At 46.6% G+C, this 18,377-nt stretch overlaps 1 protein-coding gene, 1 long non-coding RNA gene and 1 other non-coding gene across 8 annotated transcripts in view; 2 read left to right on the top strand and 1 right to left on the bottom strand.

Moving 5' to 3' along the window:
• The window catches only part of ARMH1 (armadillo like helical domain containing 1), a 62,245-nt gene extending 45,050 nt beyond the window's left edge, over positions 1-17,195 (top strand). For all 6 annotated transcript variants that reach the window (XM_061412152.1, XM_061412150.1, XM_061412153.1 and 3 more), the window contains exons 8-13: positions 15,732-15,854; positions 15,946-16,018; positions 16,169-16,298; positions 16,379-16,456; positions 16,728-16,809; positions 16,883-17,195. In XM_061412152.1, the coding sequence (XP_061268136.1) occupies positions 15,732-15,854; positions 15,946-16,018; positions 16,169-16,298; positions 16,379-16,456; positions 16,728-16,809; positions 16,883-17,001 (605 nt within the window). In that variant the 3' untranslated portion in view covers positions 17,002-17,195. The remainder of the gene's footprint in view (positions 1-15,731; positions 15,855-15,945; positions 16,019-16,168; positions 16,299-16,378; positions 16,457-16,727; positions 16,810-16,882) is intronic.
• TRNAR-ACG (transfer RNA arginine (anticodon ACG)) lies at positions 4,156-4,227 on the top strand. The gene has a single exon. It is a non-coding gene; the product is annotated as a tRNA-Arg (tRNA).
• Positions 11,099-16,303, bottom strand: LOC133244679 (uncharacterized). The gene is made up of 3 exons (XR_009735473.1): positions 16,215-16,303; positions 11,742-11,970; positions 11,099-11,460 (listed from the first exon to the last, which is right to left on the bottom strand). It is a non-coding gene; the product is annotated as an uncharacterized LOC133244679 (long non-coding RNA).
• Positions 17,196-18,377: the final 1,182 nt, after the last annotated feature.

Raw genomic sequence — 18,377 nt, 5'->3', positions numbered from 1 at the left:
GTTGTTCCTTGTCCAGTTCTAACTGTTGCTTCCTGACCTGCATACAGATTTCTCAAGAGGCAGGTCAGGTGGTCTGGTATTCTCATCTCTTTAAGAATTTTCCACAGTTTGTTTTGATCTACACAGTCAAAGGCTTTGGCAGTCAATAAAGCACAAATAGATGTCTTCAGGAACTCTCTTGCTTTTTTGATGATCCAATAGATGTTGGCAATTTGATTTCTGGTTCCTTTGCCTTTTCTAAATCCAGCTTGAACATCTGTAAGTTCATTGTTCATGTACTGTTGAAGCCTGGCTTGGGGAATTTTGAGCATTACTTTGCTAGCGTGTGAGATGAGTGCAATTGTGCAGTAGTTTGAACATTCTTTGGCATTGCCTTTCTTTGGGATTGGAATGAAAACTGACCTTTTCCAGTCCTATGGTCACTGCATAGGAGAAGGCAATGGCAACCCACTCCAGTACTCTTGCCTGGAAAATCCCATGGACAGAGGAGCCTGGTAGGCTGCAGTCCATGGGGTCGCTAAGAGTCGGGCACAACAGAGTGACTTCACTTTCACTTTTCACTTTCATGCATTGGAGAAGGAAATGGCAACCCACTCCAATGTTTTTGCCTGGAGAATCCCAGGGACGGGGGAGCCTGGTGGGCTGCCATCTATGGGGTCGCACAGAGTCAGACATGACTGAAGCGACTTAGCAGCAGCAGCATGGCCACTGCTGAGTTTTCCAAATTTGCTGGCATATTGAGTGCAGCATTTTTACAGCACCATCTTTTAGGATTTGAAATAGTTCAACTGGAATTCCATCACCTCCATTAGCTTTGTTCATAGTGATTTTTCCTAAGGCCCCCTTGACTTTGAATTCCAGGATGTCTGGCTCTAGGTGAGTGATCACACCATCATAATTATCTAGGTTGTGAAGATCTTTTTGTACAATTCTTCTGTATATTCTTGCCACCTCTTCTTAATATCTTCTGCTTCTGTTAGGTCCATACCATTTCTGTCCTTTATCAAGCCCATCTTTGCATGAAATGTTCCCTTGGTATCTCTAATTTTCTTGAAGAGATCTCTAGTCTTTCCCATTCTATTGTTTTCCTCTATTTCTTTGCACTGATCACTGAGGAAGGCTTTCTTATCTCTCCTTGCTATTCTTTGGAACTCTGCATTCAAATGGATATATCTTTCCTTTTCTCCTTTGCCTTTCATTTCTCTTCTTTTCACGGCTATTTGTAAGGCCTCCTCAGACAACCATTTTGCCTTTTTGCATTTCTTTTTCTTGGGAATGGTCTTGATCCCTGCCTCCTGTACAATGTCACGAACCTCTGTCCATAGTTCTTCAGGCACTCTATCAAATCTAATCTCTTGAATCTATTTCTCACTTTCACTGTATAATTGTAAGGGATTTGATTTAGGTCATACCTGAATGGTCTAGTGGTTTTCCCTACTTTCTGAAATTTAAGTCTGAATTTGGCGATAAGAAGTTCATGATCTAAGCCACAGTCAGCTCCTGGTTTTGTTTTTGCTGATTGTATAGAGCTTCTCCATCTTTGACTGCAAAGAATATAATCAATCTGATTTCAGTATTGACCATCTGGTGATCTTCATGTGTAGAGTCTTCTCTTGTGTTGTTGGAAGAGGGTGTTTGCTATGACCGGTGCATTCTCTTGGCAGAACTCTGTTAGCCTTTGCCCTGCTTCATTCTGTACTCCAAGGTCAAGTTTGCCTGTTACTCCAAGTATTTCAGGGCTTCCCTTGTGGCTTAGCTGGTAAAGAATCTGCCTGCAATGCAGGAGACCTGGGTTTGATCCCTGGGTTGGGAAGATCCCCTGGAGAAGGGAACTGCTACCCACTTCAGTATTCTGGCCTGGAGAATCCCATGGACTGTATAGCCCCCTTGGGGTCACAAAGAGTTGGTTGGGATTCCCTGGTGGCTCAGACGATAAAGCATCTGTCTGCAATGCGGGAGACCCAGGTTCGATCCCTGGGTTGGGAAGATCCCCTGGAGAAGGAAATGGCAACCCATGCTGGAGACCCAGGTTCGATCCCTGGGTCGGGAAGATCCCCTGGAGAAGGAAATGGCAACCACTCCAGTGCTATTGCCTAGAAAATTTCATGGATAGAGGAGCCTGGTGGGCTACAGTCCATGGGGGTCGCAAAGAGTTGGACATGACTGAGCGACTTCACTTTTCACTTTCTTTCACCAGGTATTTCTTGACTTCCTACTTTTGCATTCCTGAAAAGCACATCTTTTTTGGGTGTTAGTTCTAGAAGGTCTTGTAGGTCTTCAGCTTCAGCTTCTTCAGGTTGGGACATCGACTTGGATTACTGTGATTTGAATGGTTTGCCTTGGAAATGAACAGATCATTCTGTCATTTTTGAGATTGCATCCAAGTACTGCATTTCAGACTCTTTTGTTTACTATGATGGCTACTCCATTTTTTCTAAGGGATTCTTGCCCACAGTAGTAGATATAATGGTCATCTGAGTTAAATTCACCCATTCCAGTCCATTTTAGTTTGCTGATTCCTAGAATGTCGATGTTCACTTTTGCCATCTTCCATTTGACCACTTCCAGTTTACCTTGATTCATGGACCTAACATTCCAGGTTCCTATGCAATGTTGCTCTTTACAGCATCGGACTCTCTAAGCTTCCCCATTCCTTCCCACCATCCCTCTAGGTCTTTCTCCATCATCTTACATCATAGCATTTATCTCCTTCGAAAATGACCTCATTTATTTGTTTATTGTCTGTCCTCTGTTAGAAAGTCCATTCCAGAAGAGCTGAGACTTCATCTTCTTTGTTTACTGTTGTATCCCTAATGCCTAAAGGGTACTGGCAAGAGTAAGCTCGTAAATATTTGTTGAACTGAATAAACTGAGACGACTGAATTGTGTATACCTTAATTTGTACTAACAGTCATGATAAAGGGAATAGAATTTGAAATACCTAGTTTTTTCAGCCTAAATGGCTACATGGAGGCTGTATGTCTTAAGTGACTCTTTCTGAGCATTCTTAGGAACAAGGCACACGGTTCAGAAGAGGAAAAGGAGAAGGAAGGTAGGAAATGGTAAGATTCTCAAGCAGAGGATGGGTATTCTGGTTACCTACTGTGAAGAGGAACTAAAAAGCCTCTTGACGAAAGTGAAAGAGGAGAGTGAAAAAGTTGGCTTAAATCTCAACATTCAGAAAACGAAGATCATGGCATCCAGTCCCATCACTTCATGGGAAATAGATGGGGAAACAGTGGAAACAGTGTCTGACTTTATTTTTGGGGGCTCCAAAATCGCTGCAGATGGGGACTGCAGCCATGAAATTAAAAGATGCTTAGTCCTTGAAAGGAAAGTTATGACCAACCTAGATAGCATATTTAAAAGCAGAGACAATACTTTGCCAACAAAGGTCCGTCTAGTCAAGGCTATGGTTTTTCCAGTGGTCATGTATGGATGTGAGAGTTGGACTGTGAAGAAGGCTGAGCGCCGAAGAATTGATGCTTTTCAACTGTGGTGTTGGAGAAGACTCTTGAGAGTCCCTTGGACTGCAAGGAGATCCAACCAGTCCATTCTGAAGGAGATCAGTCCTGGGTGTTCTTTGGAAGGAATGATGCTAAAGCTGAAACTCCATGGCCACCTCATGCGAAGAATTGACTCATTGGAAAAGACTCTGATGCTGGGAGGGATTGGGGGCAGGAGGAGAAGGGGATAACAGAGGATGAGATGGATGGATGGCATCACTGACTCAATGGATGTGAGTCTGAGTGAACTCCGGGAGTTGGTGATGGATAAGGAGGCCTGGCGTGCTTCGATTCATGGGTTCACAAAGAGTCGGACACAACTGAGCGACTGAACTGAACTGAACTTCTTATAACAAGCCACCCCAATTTTAGTGTCATAAAACGATCGCTATTTTATTGTCACATATTATGTAGGTCAGGAATTTGAAGGTGATTCATAATTTATCTCTGCTCCATGATATCCAGGGCCTCAGCTGAAAGACAACGGGGGCCACAACAGGAACTAGAGTGAAGCTGGTGACCATCACTGCTTTTTCCTTTTCTCTTGGGCTCCAATATGGCTCCATGTGGCACTCTTACTGACACTGCATTTTTTGTTTGTTTGTTTGTTTTTATTTTTGGTTGCACTGGATTTTCGTTGTGTTGGACTTCCCTGGTGGCTCAGACGGTAAAGCGTCTGCCTACGATGCAGGAGACCCGGGTTCGATCCCTGGGTCGGGAAGATCCTCTGGAGAAGGAAATGGCAATCCACTCCAGTACTCTTGCCTGGAAAATCCCATGGATGGAGGAGCGTGGTAGGCTACAGCCCATGGGGTCGCAAAGAGTCGGACACGACTGAGTGACTTCACTTGCAGTTGGGCTTGGGTCTTCGTTGCTGCACGCAGTTTTCTCTAGTTGCAGCAAACGGGGGTCTTGGTTGCAGTGTGCAGGCTTCTCATTGAGGTGACTTCTCTTGTTTGGAGCACAAGTGTTCAGCACATAGGCTGCAGCACTTGTGGCTGGTGGGTTCTAGAGCACAGGCTCAGTAGTTGTGGCACAAGGACTTGGTTGCTCTGCAGCATGTGGAATCTTCCCAGACCGGGGATTGAACCTGTGTCCCCTACATTAGCAGGTGGACTCTCACCCACTGTACCACCAGGGAAACCCTTACCAATTCTGTTTTTATATAACATTTTGATAGGTTGTTCATCATAAATTGTTTTGCTTTTTTTTTTTTTTTTTTTGGCTGCACTGGGTCTTCACTGAAGTTTGCAGGCTTCTCACTGTGGTGGCTTCTCTTGTTGCAGAGCACAAGTTCTGGAGCACAGGGGCTCAGTCATTGTGGCTTGTGGGCCTCTCTAGTTGCAATTTGAGGAGTTAGTGCTCCTCAGCTTTGTGGGATCTTAGTTCCCTGATCAGGGATCAACCCCTCGTCCCCTGCATTGGGAGGCGGATTCTCAACCACTGGACAACCAGGAAAGCCCCTTGCTCTCATTTTTTAATTGTATTAAAAAGTATCTTTCTTGATTACTGGATTTTGGCCCCTCCCTTCAATTTTGCAGCACAGGCAGATGCCTCACTTGCCTTGCCCTAGTCCCAGCCTTGAGCTGCACCAGCAGACTGGGGCTTGTGCTGGGTCCTGAAGGTGGGACTCAGAGCTGGGCCTGTGCCCTGCAGCACACCTTCACGTGGCCTCTCCCTGTAGCTCTGTGGCTTAGGCTTCTCTGAGCTCAGTGGCCAGATTCCCAGAGGGGGCAGCCTGAGCAAGCTTCCAAGACACTCCAGACCAAAGCTGCATAGCATTTCTTGACCTAGCTTCATAAGTCACATAGTGTCACTTCCTGCCCAGACTCAAGGGAAGCAAGCAGCTTCTATCTCTTGATGGGAGGAGGATCAAATAATTTTATGACCAAGTTTTAAAACGACTGCAGTGGGACGTGTGGCACCTGGGGCACATGTGTGGTGCTGGCTCTATGTCTGTCTAGGTGAGATAAGATTCTCTTTCTTCCTCTTTCTTCCCTTTCTCAATATTCTCATGCAGTTTCCTGAAATATGTCTGTCTGTCTGAGCTGGATTTTGTAACATTATGTCTCCCCCACAGCCATGCAGGGGCCCCAGGAGGAGCTGTGGTTCAGGGAGCCCCATGAGCCCCGTCTTGAAGGTCGTGGGGAATGCCTTGCCCTTCCAGGTTCTTACAAAGAGTGGAAGAGGAAACCTGAGACCAAGTCATGGCTTTCTGGTCCCCACTGCAGCAGATTCTGATTGTCCATTCTCATCTGTTATTCACTTTCTCATAGAAATAACCAGGGAAAAAGTTCTGACACCTACATCTGCTAATTTCTGAGGATTTTTTTTCCCCATAGAATTAAGATTTTAGAATTTTTTTAAATAACGATCCCATTCAACCTAAAAGAGTCAAAATTAAAATTAAGGGGGGACTTCTCCAAAGTGGTCCTGCCTGGAATTTATCTCCATTTATAATGACTCTGAAGTGAAAAATGGCAGTTTCCTCCCAGGGAGGATTGCTATTCCAGGAATTAGTGGCAGACGGGGACTTAATCATCACTCACTGGTCTCCCTCCCTGAAGAAGAGAAATGTCAAAGTCACAAACTTTTTTGGAAGGAGAAATTAATTCTGTTGGGAATCTGAAATATATATCTGTGTGGGTAAATATATTAGTATCTGTTACAAATAAATTATCATCTTAGGATCATAAAAATTACTATGTATGACTCAATAAGAAACTGACCCATCACTGTAAATTAATTTGCCAAATGTATGCTTACCCAAAAATCAACCTGCCAGATGACCAATTTGCTGAGTGCCCAGTTCACCAAATCACCAACTTACTGAAAATATGTTTACTTTAAATATTTAAAGTATAAGGACTTGCCTGGTAGTCCAGTAGTTAAGAACCTGCCTTCCAATACAGGAAACACAGGTTCAATCCCTGGCTGGGGAACTAAGATCCCACATGCCATGGGGCAACGAAGCTCGAGCATCAAATCTAGAGAGGCCCAAGCACCACAATGAAGACCCAGGGCAGTCAAAAATAAAAAAGTTAAAGTGTATAGCAGCTCCTCTTGGTTGTGTTGGTAGGGCCCAAGAGAGCTGGGAGGAGCCAGAATTTCTGAGTTTGCAGAAGTTCTGTCCCTCCATACCCACTTCCTACCCTTCATTGGCCCCCTTCTCTGGCCCTTGTGCTCCCTTTCTCTGCTGAACCCCCTCCCATCCCCTCTTCTCTCAAGGATGGGCAGTCTCGGCCATATAGCATGGTGACTTCCAGCAAGTTCTCTCATCAGGTCTCCCCTCCTTGCTCCTACCCACTGCCACTGCAGCCTCAGAGAGCTCAGGCAAAGACAAATGAAGATTCCTTAAAATTGCTGCCATGAAGGCAACATGAAAGACGTTATATTCAAACTTTGCAGAAATCCACAAAAGCTGTTCAATCAATCCATCTATATTCATTACCTATTGCTTATATAATAAATCACCCTAAAATCCAGTAGCTAAAAAAAGATGAACATTTATTATCTTCCAGTTTTTGTGGATCAGAAATCTGGGAGCCGCTTAACTGAGTGGTTCTGGCTCAAGGTGTGTCATATGGTTGCAGTCAGGCAGTCAGCTTGGACTATCATCATCCAAAAGTGTGACCAGGCCTGGAGACCCACTTCCAGGATGGCTCACTTACTCACTTGGCAAGCTAGTGCTGGCTGTCAGCAGGAAGCCTCTGTTCTTCACCACGTGGATCTTGCTATAGGGCTGCTTGAGCGTTCTGACAACGTGTCAGCTGGCTTCTCCTGGAGCAAGTGATCCAAGAGACAGCAGAGAGGAAGCTCCAGTATCTTTTATAATCTAATTTCTGAAGCTGCACATGTCACTTCTGTTTTACTCTCTTCATTGGAAGGCAGTCACTAAGCTGACCCCACACACAAGGGGAGGAGAGAATTGGGCTCCACCTCTTGAAAGGAGACATACTGAAAACTTTGTGGACATACTTCTTTTTGGTCCGCACCTTGCAGTAAGCGAGATTTTAGTGAAAGTCATTCCGTCGTTCCGTTTAGTGAGTCGTTCCGTTCAGTCGTGTCCGACTTTTTGCGACCCCATGGAGTGTAGCCTGCCAGGCTCCTCTGTACGTGGGATTTCCCGGGCAAGAATACTGAAGTGGTTAGCCATTCCGCAGCGCTACTGGAAAGGGAAGCAAAGCTCTGTATGGATGGCACTGAGGTGGATGTCTTAAGTGTGACCAGTAGGTGGCAGTCTTGCCTGGGTGTGAAGAAAAGGACAGGACACTGGTTTTCGCCAGCTGTAGGAGTAAAGACTTCACTTTCATTTTTTACTTTCACACATGGGAGAAGGAAATGGCAACCCACCCCAGTGTTCTTGCCTGGAGAATCCCAGGGACGGGGGAGCCTGGTGGGCTGCCGTCTGTGGGGTTGCACAGAGTCGGACACGACTGAAGCGACTTAGCAGCAGCAGTAGCAGCAGCAGCAGGAGCAAAGAATTGTAAAAACTAACTTCATCAGAGCTGAGAGCGCTGGAAACGGCTGCCTGACAGAGCCACAATTCCCAGATGCAGTGCCATTTCTGAGACACATGAACGTGAAGCCTGCTGCTACAGCTCTGTCTCCTCTTCACTGAGATCCCCCGGGCAAGTCTTTGTTCTGGGTTTCTGCATCTATCAGACAGGTGATCACAGAGCTTGCTTTCGGTGCTGACAGGCTATGGGCTCTGTGGTTCCTCTTTGGATTGGAGGAATCCTTCCCCTTGCACTGCAGTTTCCTTCAAGCGTTGGTGGCATGCTCCTTGCATGTTTTGTTTACTGGGTCTCAGTCAATGCCAGCGCTGTAGTTGACAGGTACCCAATGTGTTACTTGTCAAACTAATGGGCATAGGCCCTGCAGAGCTGCTTCTCAGCCTCACTGGGCATGAGCTCTCAATTCCAAACCCTCCTGATCACATCCTCCTCCCTGAGGACTCTGATCCCTTCCTTCCCAGACCCACACTGTCCTAGCTTCCTCCTTTCTCTCTGGACACTACTTCTTAGCCCTTCATACATTCCTGTTCTTCCACCAGTCCCTTAGGTACTGGTTTCTTTTTCTCCTAGGAGTCAATCCCAGGTCATCTTCTTTTCTTTTTGGTTCTGTGGCACCTCACCCACTCCCGTGGTTTTAATTACCATGTATAATGATAGAAATAATAGTTCTTGGAGCAGGAAATGGCAACCCACTCCAGTATTCTTGCCTGGGAAATCCCATGGACAGAGGAGCCTCACAGGCTATAGAAGGGCCTTTTTTAAAAGGTTGCAAAAGAGTTGGACACAATACAGTGACTAAACAAAAACAAGAAAGTTTAATTAAAGTGAGTTACAAGCATGCTGATACTAAATATGTTGCTTTTCATGGCAAAGTTCTTTTGGTACGTATTTACATTTCAAATATACAAAGGTAAGACAATCCAGTAAGCTTAGATTCCAGGGAACATCTCCTGGTCAGAAGGTAATCATTTCAGTCTCATTTTATGCACATGAGGGGTTTGAGTAAGATGGGAGAGAAGCCCCCTAAAAAAAAAGAGAAGAAAATAATAATAGCTCACAAATAGATGGGGGAAAAGTGGAAACAGTAACAGATTTAACTTTCTTGGGCTCCAAAATCACTGTGGATGGTGAGTGCAGCCATGAAATTAAAAGATGCCTGCTCTTTGGAAGAAAAGCTATGACAAACCTAGATAGCATATTAAAAAGCAGAGACATCACTCTGCGGACAAAGGTTCATACAATCAAAGCTATGGTTTTTCCAGTAGTCGTGTATGGATGTGAAAGTTTGACCATGAAGAAAGCTGAGTGCTGAAGAACTGATGCTTTTGAATTGTGGTGCTGGAGAAAACTGTCCAAGAGTCCCTTGGACAGCAAAGAGATCAAACCAGTCAGTCCTAAAGGAAATCAACCCTGAATGTTAACCGGAAGGACTGATGCTGAAGCTGAAGTTCCAGTACTTTGACCAAGTGATGTGAAGACCTGACTCATTGGAAAAGACCCTGCTGCTGGGAAAGATTGAAGGCAAAAGGAGAAGGGGACGACAGAGGATGAGATGGTTGGATGGCATCACTGACTCAATGGACATGAGTTTAAGCCAACTCTGGGAGATAATGAAGGACAGGGAAGCCGGGCATGCTGCAGTCCACGGGGTCCCAAAGAGTCAAGATGACTTAGAGACTGAACAACAATGATGCCTTTAGATAGAGTTATTGACTATATGCTAAGCACTGCTCTAGCTCTTTCCTCCTTGAGTCCTCACAACAAGCTGATGAGGCAGGCATCACTATTACTTTGGTTTTGTGGTTGAGGGTCAGAGTGGCTGGGTGGCTGCTGTGCAGCTGAAATCTCTCTCCTGAGCCTGAGGACCTGACCCTCACATTCACTTGCCTTCTAGACATCTCCCCTTGGATGTCACTGACCATGTTCAGAATTAGAATCCTGATATTCCTACTCCAAACCTTTCACTCTCTGAGGTTCCAGTCTTAGCAAAACAAGCACCCAATCAACTCAGGCTGGACATGTGGGTAATCATCATCTCCTCTTGCTTCCCACCTTCAACCAACTTCTAACAAGACCAGTCAACTCTAATTCAGTATCATTCAGATCTGCTCCCCCTTCTCCATTCAGTCTCCACTGCTGTAATTCAAGTCTTTGTATTTCTCACATCTACACTGACCTCCATCTCTCCCTCATGGCGTGACACAGTCTCTTTTCCTGGTCCTCCACCAAAGAGGATGCAGTGGGGCTTAGTTTAATGGAGAAGAATATGAGTTTTGGAATCCAACAGAGTTATTTCACTACTCATTAGCTATTTGACCTGGGGCAAGCTTGTCAATATTTCCAAGTCTTAAGTCTTCTCTGAAATGAAAGATGAGAAAACATCTGCTCTATAGGGTGGTAGGTGCATGCAAAGCCTCCAGAAGCTGAGGCTGGCTTGTCTTAGCTCTACCACCCATCTCACAGCCTTGGTTCTCACTCAATGATCTAGCACCCTGTGTGCCAGCCACACCTCCCAGCTTGCCTGGCCACCAGGGTGGCACACACTATCCAACATGGCACCCGCCACATTCTTCCTTCCTTCTCTTCTCCTCATGGCCTTGCCAGTTCACTGCCACCTTCTCCACCCCCTCAACATGCCCTCACACCAGCCCAGCTGTTCCCATGGCTCTTTTAACACATCATAAATGCCAGTTTCTTTACCGGTACTCCCCATTAAACTGTCATCCCTGAGGGCGGGGATTGTATCTTAGGCCTCCTGATAACCCTAGCACAGGGATCTGGCACAGAGAAGATGCTCAAGAAGTCTTTTGTTAGATGAATGAATCAACCAGTGAATAAATCCACGGCAGCTTCAATTTAGGCCAGTTGGATGTTGTCAGCACCACAGGCTTCAGGCAAAGCTGCCAAAGGTCTCCTTTCTGCTTTCTGAATGAGTCTGATACAATGAGTAACTAGCACAGGGTATAGAGTTGTAACCAGCTGTGGTTCTTTAGGAGACTTTTGGGCAGGAACTAGCACTTCCACTTTGGGTGTAAACAGTGACAGCTGTGAAATTTAAAACTCAATAAAAAGTGATTCAGTGAATAAATTTTTATTTTGTAAAGGATCTACATGCATAATCAAGGAGCAGATACATAATCAATTAAGCCTCAAGCATTGGTGTAAAGTGAACAGACAGAACCAGATGTTTGTCTCCTGAAGTGCTTGGTCCCATGTGGGTGGAGAATGCCATTGTTGGTCAGGGAAACGTCACTGAAATATCTTCATCTATTCATTTTTAGCCTGAATGTTCACTGAATCACTTCTTGATGCAGGAAGAACTCTCTGAGGTACAGGGAGGCAGTTTTTCCAGGGCATCCTGGCACTAAGGTGACACCAGCTCGTGCCTGACAAGTACCCAGCTAGTACTGAGAGCTGTGCTGTAGCTGACCAGGCCCCTGTAGTCAGATATAAGGAGGAAACAAGTATTCAGACCCCAAAACCAAGCAGCATTAATTCAAGAAAAAGGAAGAAAAGGTTTCATGACCAAACAATAAAAGAACAAGTGAGAAAGACTTGGGGATTGTGGCACTAGGCTAGAGCTGCCAAGTGTCCAGAGGCATCCCAGGCTTCATTTTTGTCCAAGTGGAAAAGTGTTTGGGGGAATCCAGGGAGGCTCAGTGTGCTGGTGGCTTTCCCTCCACACTGTTGCTGTCTCTGATTCCAAATTAGAACATACCTGAGTAATCAGAGGTTGGAGTGAAGCATAGCTGGGATTGCAAGGGCTTCTTCAGTAGAACTGGATGCAAGAGAAAGTGCAGAAGCAGTGGCCAGCTGTTTCTGAATCAGGTTGGCCCACAAGGGAAAAGGGCTGCCCCAGAAGGCCTGCCCCCAGACTGTCAAGAACTGGAAGAGGTAGCACCAGACATCCTTGAGAATTTTACTCCTGGGAGGATAATTCTTTGATTCTGTGATTGGGAAAAACAGGCTAAGACAAAGTAAGGTTTATTCCAACAATGCAAGGCTGGTTCAATATCCCAAAATCAACCAATTTAATCTACCAAGTTAACAGGCTAACGAAGAAAAATCACATTATTAGATCAATCAGTGCAGAAAATGCATGTGACAAAATTCAACACTCATTTGTAATTAAAAATTCTCAGAAAAATAGGACTAGAGAAGAGCTTCCCTGGGTATTCTGTGGCAGGACAGTGGTTAGGACTCCACACTTTCATTTCCAAGGGCCTGGGTTTAATCCCTGCTTAGGGAACTAAGATCCTGCAAGCCACATGGCATGACCGAAAAAAAAAAAAAGGGAAAAGAGAGAGAGAAGAACTTCCCAACTTGATAAAAGGCATCTACCAGGAAAAAAAAAAAAAATCTACAGCTAACATTATACTTAATAAAGAAAGACTGAATGCTTTCCCTGGAAATTCAGGAACAGAGCCAGTATATCTGCTAAAGGATTACTTCTAGCAAAAGAAAAATAATCCTAGGAGACAATTCCCATAGAGACAGGTCTTTCACATTTCTGCATATACTGTAAAAGACATACTTAATGCTCTTCATTCCAGACTACATTTTCAAGGATGTTTGTTTGGCAAACAGTTTTGGAAAATATAGTTTCCCCCTTTATAGCAAAGGGCAGGCATGCTTGCTGACTACTATATAGCATTCAAGTTCTCTGAAATCAGGATTCCTCTTTGTAATGAAATCCATCTGTGTTACTTCCATGCTATATGAGGGCAAAGGGAACTGATACAAAAAAAAAAAAAAAAACCATAATATCAATACTAAGAATTTAAAAGGTGACATCGTTATAGATGGTACATTCATTAAAATGATTTTTAATGATATAATGAAAACTTCTTTCAATATGTTTGAAAATTTAGATGAAAACAGCTAGAAAATAAAATTTACTAAAACAGGCTTAGAAGTAGAAAACCCAAATAGCCCTCTAACGGTTAAAGAAAATTAATCAGTAATTAATTTTTCCATAGGATCAGAAGCTTCAGAGAATTCTATCAAACATTCAACAAAAAAAATTCTAGGTTTACACAAATTCTTCCAAAGATTAGAAAAAGATAGTACATCTTTTCCAAAATTCTTTTTTACAGATTTTCCTGGAGGAGTGGCCATAGTACAGGAATAGATACCAGTCTTAGAGAGTTATAATCAGTTAAGAAAACAAATGTAGCTAAGTGTACTCTGGTTTCTCTTCAGATGATTTATCTTTTACTCTTTACCAAAGATTTCCTGGAGAGGAAAGTGTGGGAGGTTGCCTTATTTCTCATCCAAAAGGGAAAGTTTCCAATGTTTCATCTATTAGATATGACGCTTGTTATAGCTTTCTATAGATAGCTCTTATCAGATTGAGATTTAATTTTGTCAAACTTTTTTTTCTATGAAGATGATATATGTGCTTTCCCAGATGGCACGTTATTCTTTTTACATACTGCTGGATTCAATTTGCTAATATTTTGTGAAGAATTTTTGCACCTATGTTCACAAGTAAACGTGCTATATAATTTCTGTAAAAAAAAAAGAAAAGTAAAAAAGTCGCTCAGTTGTGTCTGACTCTGCGACCCTATGGATTATACAGTCCATGAAATTCTCCAGGCCAGAGTACTAGAGTTGGTAGCCTGTCCCTTCTCCAGCGAATCTTCCCAACCCAGGAATTGAACTGGGGTCTCCTGCATTGCAGGTGGATTCTTTACCAACTAAGCTATCAGGGAAACCCAATAATTTCTGTAAAGCCTCACTTAACAGCTGGGGCAGGGAACCAGACAGCCTATTTCCTAACCTACAGCTTAAACTTGAAACTGCCTTCTAATGCAAGTTGGTCCTACCTTCTACTTTTCAGAACCTACTTGTATTTCTACACATCAGGAATTGTTGTTCAGTTGCTGAGTCCGACTCTTTTGTGACTCCATGGACTATGTAGCCCACCAGGCTCCTCTGTCCACGGGATTTTCCAGGCAAGAGAATTTCCTTTTCCAGGAGATCTTACCCACCCAGGGACTGAAATTGTCTCCTTTGCAGGGAGATTCCTTACCACTCAGCTACCTAGGAAGTCCACAAAGTCTACATATTTAGCTTCAAATAAGTAAAACCTCAAAAGATCACACCACCAGTCTCAATCGCTCTTCTTCACAGAAGTCTTTGCTAAGACACAAAAGGTAACCAGAAGAGAAAGTGAACCACAAAAGCATGTATTTCTCTACCATCAGTGCTCATTCTCCCAGATACTCCCTTACGACCTGTGGTGCCTTTGCACCTACCAACAAAAGCCTTTCTTCCATTGTAGAGAATTATCCCTAAATATGTTCTTACTTCCCTGGTAACTGTCAGTAAAGAATCCGCCTCCAATGCAGGAATCAGCCTGCAATGCAGGAGACCCGGGTTCCATTCCTGGGTCCGGAAGATTCCCCTGGAGAAGGAAATGGCACCCTACTCCAGTATTCTTCCCTGGAAAATCCTACGGACAGAGAAGCCTGGCGGGCTCCAGGCCACGGGGTCGCAAGAGTCAGACACGACTTAGCGACTAAACCATCACCATCACCATGTTCTTACTGGGTAAGATGTCCTAACAAGAAAATAAAACGGGTAACTTTAGTTATTAAAACATAATATAACGTTGCATTTTGATATGCAAATAAGCTAATCAGGGAAACAACTTTGCCCCTCGGAGTAAGTGAAGAGAGAGACTGGTGGCACTGACTCTCAAGCTGAGGGAGAGCGCATTTCTGTCTTCCACGGCCGCGAGCTCCGACACACCCCACCCCACCCACCGTGTTTATCCGGTGTACCACCGCATTACCATCCAGCTCTGTCTCCCTCTGGTTTCTTCTTCTTACAAAAATATTCCGCCCTCCGCCATCTTCCCAGGTATTCCCACAAACCACGGACCCAGTTTACAGCACTTGTCACCAAACTGGTCTGGGGCACAGTAGGCTTCCTATGCAGATTGGCCGAAAGGCTGAGTTACAGCTGGAATGACTGGGAAGTAGCTACAGAAAACCCCCTCAATAAAGGGTCCCCTTCCTCCTTCCTAACCCAATCTTTCCCTCCTTTTTCCACCACTTCCTAGCTGTGGTACCCTAGGCAAGTGCTTTACCCCTCTGTGCCTCATCCCCTCAAATGTAAAATGGGGATTACAATTGTGCTGGTGCAAAGCGGACCTCGTCGGTCCCAATACCGGCAGCGGGATACCGAGAGCGCTCAGCACAGAGCCTGGGCAAACAAGGCCTGGACCAGGGTTCGTCAGAAACTCAAAGTTTCTCTAAACTTCTGTCAGCCTTGTCTCTTTTCTCATTTTCTGCCACACATCCCCAGCCACCTGCTCTGTCGCCTTCTCACCCCCTGTCTTTCCCCATCCTGTTTCCCTCTGAAGACCCGACCCCTCCCTCCGCCACAAAACCTACTAGATTCCTCAAAGGCGGAAGGCAGCCCTGCCTCTGCGCGGCCTTCAGCTTTTTCAGCCTCTAAGCCTCAAAGCCTTCCTCTTCCCGCTCTAGCTGCTTCTGTGAATCCCGGAGGACCTCGGCCCCCTCCTCCCTCTCCTCTTTAACCCCCAGTTCCAGGAGGGCAGGGCCAGCTGTCCCCACGCCTGGCACATTGTTGGCCAGAAACAGGTGCTACGAAAGGTCGATAAAGAAGGGGGCGGGTGCTTCCTTGCCGGGGTGGGGAGTGGAGCGGCCGGCCTCTCCAGCGCCTCTGCCTTCCCCAGCCATCGAGCTGATCAAGGACCTGGTCAACTACGATGTGTGCCCAGCGCTGCTCAAGGGCCTCGTAGCGCTACTGATACCGTCCTTCAAGGAGACCAGCAAACTGCAGTCCCAGATCGTCAGCGGTAGGGATCCGCTCCGATTGGGGGGTGGCCACCGGCGGGGCAGGAGGGAGAAGCCGGTTCCTCCCAGTCTCACGGCCACCCCCTCCTCTAGACTCGTCGGTCCTCGAGCTCACCGCCCACCTGCCGCTGTTTTTGCAGCAGGCCGCGGCCGCCAAGGCCATCGGGTAAGCGGGCCGCAGGTGGTGGGCGGATGCGGCAAGCCGGGCTAAGCGCTGCCCGCGCGCTGGGGAAGGGCTCCGGCCGCCCAAGGGTCCCACCCTACCACCGCAGCCCGAATCCCACTCCCACCCCCAAACCACCCCACCCCCGCCCAGGGTCCTGGCGCGCCATAACACGACCCTGGCCGAGGAGATGCTGCACCTGCGAGTGATACACAGCCTGATGGCCGCCATGGGCAACACGGATCACAGCAACAGCCAGCGGCAGGCCAGCCTCACGCTGGAGGTGCGCGGGGAGGCGGGGCGGCGGGCGGGCACGGCGCGCGAGCACTGCAGTCACGCCCCACCCCCGCCCGCCCACCGCAGTACTTCGTGCAGCTATTCCCGGTGGTGGAGGAGCACGTGCGCAAGACCATGGGCGAGGAACTCTACAAGCTCTTCCTAGTAAGTGGGACCAAACAGTGGCCCTGCGCCTGCCGCAGCTCACGCCCTCCCCCCACCCCCATGGACACCCCACACAAGATCTGGCTGGGGCGGGCGACAGAAGGGACTGCCCTGCTTGGGCTTCGCCACCTGGCACTCTTCCGTTCCCTTTCCGGCCCATCCTGTCAGGCTAAGAGCCTGACTGCAGCCTGCAGCCTCCCTCTGCCCATACCCAACTCCAAGTCCAGGCTGCCCTGGCATCTAGCCAGGTTTCCCTTGCTTCTGTCCCCAGAGCAATGCCGAGAATCTGTACATGAATATAGATAGCATTCAGGCGGACATCTTGGCGGCCAACAAAGTCAATGTCACCAGAGGTGAGTGGGGAGCCAGGGGGCCTGGGCCAGAGCGGCAGCGGCACCCAGTCTCAGGCTCATCTCCTGCCTCCAGTGCTGCACCTCAGCGGCCTCTCCTACAGCAACATGAGCTTTTACTTTGGGCATCCTAATGAGGATCAGGTGGCCTACGTCACACACTTCCGGAAGGAGGACGTGGAAGAAAAGGAGTAAGAGGAGGAAAAAGGAGCCTCGGAGGCAAGCCAGGAAGCCAAGGCTGTGTGGCGGGGAAGCCTGGCAGAAGGGAGGAGTCACAGCCAAGCTCCTGTTGACTCCTCTTGGCCTCGGTGGGAAGCTGGGGGTTCTGCCCTCCAGTGGGGGAGAGAGAGAGCCTGCTGGGAACTCTTCAATAAACAAGTCTTGCTGTCTGTCTGGTGTCCATGTGTGGAGGGCAGAGGGAGATCCAGTGAGAGCTATGATGATGGACAAGGGTACCTCTGCTCATCAAGGAAAAAAGCTGGTCGGAAGGGAAGGACCACCAACCTCCTAGAAGATTCAAGGAAGTAGTGTGAGGAGTGGGCCTCACCTCCAGTCCCTAATGGCCCCTGCACTCTCACCTCCAGGACACCACACCCACCTGGGTTCTCTCCTGCTGCTCTGGTTGCTTTCGTTCATTCTCTTTGCTGATTGATTATGCATGCAGGCTCAGTTATGTCCAACTCTTTTCGATCCCATGACCTGTAGTCCGTGCCAGGTTCCTCTTTCCATGGGATTACCCAGGCAAGAATACTGGAGAGGGTTGCCATTTCCTCCTCCAGGAGATCTTCCCAACCCAGGGATTGAACCCAGGTGGATTCTTTACCACTGAGCCACCTGGGAAGCATTTTTACGGATTCCTCCTTTTCAACCCATCTTCCTTCAAGGTGGAGGGAGGCAGGACTTTGACCTTGAGCCTCTTCTCTATATTTATACCCTGGTGATTCCATCATTTTATTTTTTTAACTTGTATTTATGTATTTATTTTTAATTAAATTTTGGGGGGCCATGTCATGAGGCATTCCCTGACCAGGGTTAGAACCCGTGCCTCCTGCAGTAGAAGCATGGAATCTTAACCACTGGACTGCCTGGGAAGTCCCTCTATCACTTTAAATACCACTTATATACAATGACTCCCGTATTTCTCTTTCCAGCTAAACATTTCCACCTCATTTTGTTGTCAACGAAAAATTTAATCAGTAGATCTAAGAAGAAATGGAAAGTTTTATTCTAGCCAAACTGAGGATTATAAACTGGGAACAGCCTCTCAGAAAGTTCTGAGAACTGTTCTGCTTCTTAGAGGTAAAAGCTCAGTTATATAAGTTTTTGAGACTGCTGCTAAGTCACTTCAGTCGTGTCCGACTCTGTGCTACCCCATAGACGGCAGCCCACCAGGCTCCCCCATCCCTGGGATTCTCCAGGCAAGAACACTGGAGTGGTTTGCCATTTCCTTCTCCAATGCAGGAAAGTGAAAAGTGAATGTGAAGTCGCTCAGTCGTGTCCGACTCTTCGAGACCCCATGGACTGCAGCCTACCAGGCTCCTCCGTCCATGGGGTTTTCCAGGCAAGAGTAC

Source organism: Bos javanicus, chromosome 3 (assembly GCF_032452875.1).
Source record: "Bos javanicus breed banteng chromosome 3, ARS-OSU_banteng_1.0, whole genome shotgun sequence".
Lineage (NCBI taxonomy): Eukaryota > Metazoa > Chordata > Mammalia > Artiodactyla > Bovidae > Bos > Bos javanicus.
This window is presented reverse-complemented; position numbering and strand designations above follow the sequence as displayed.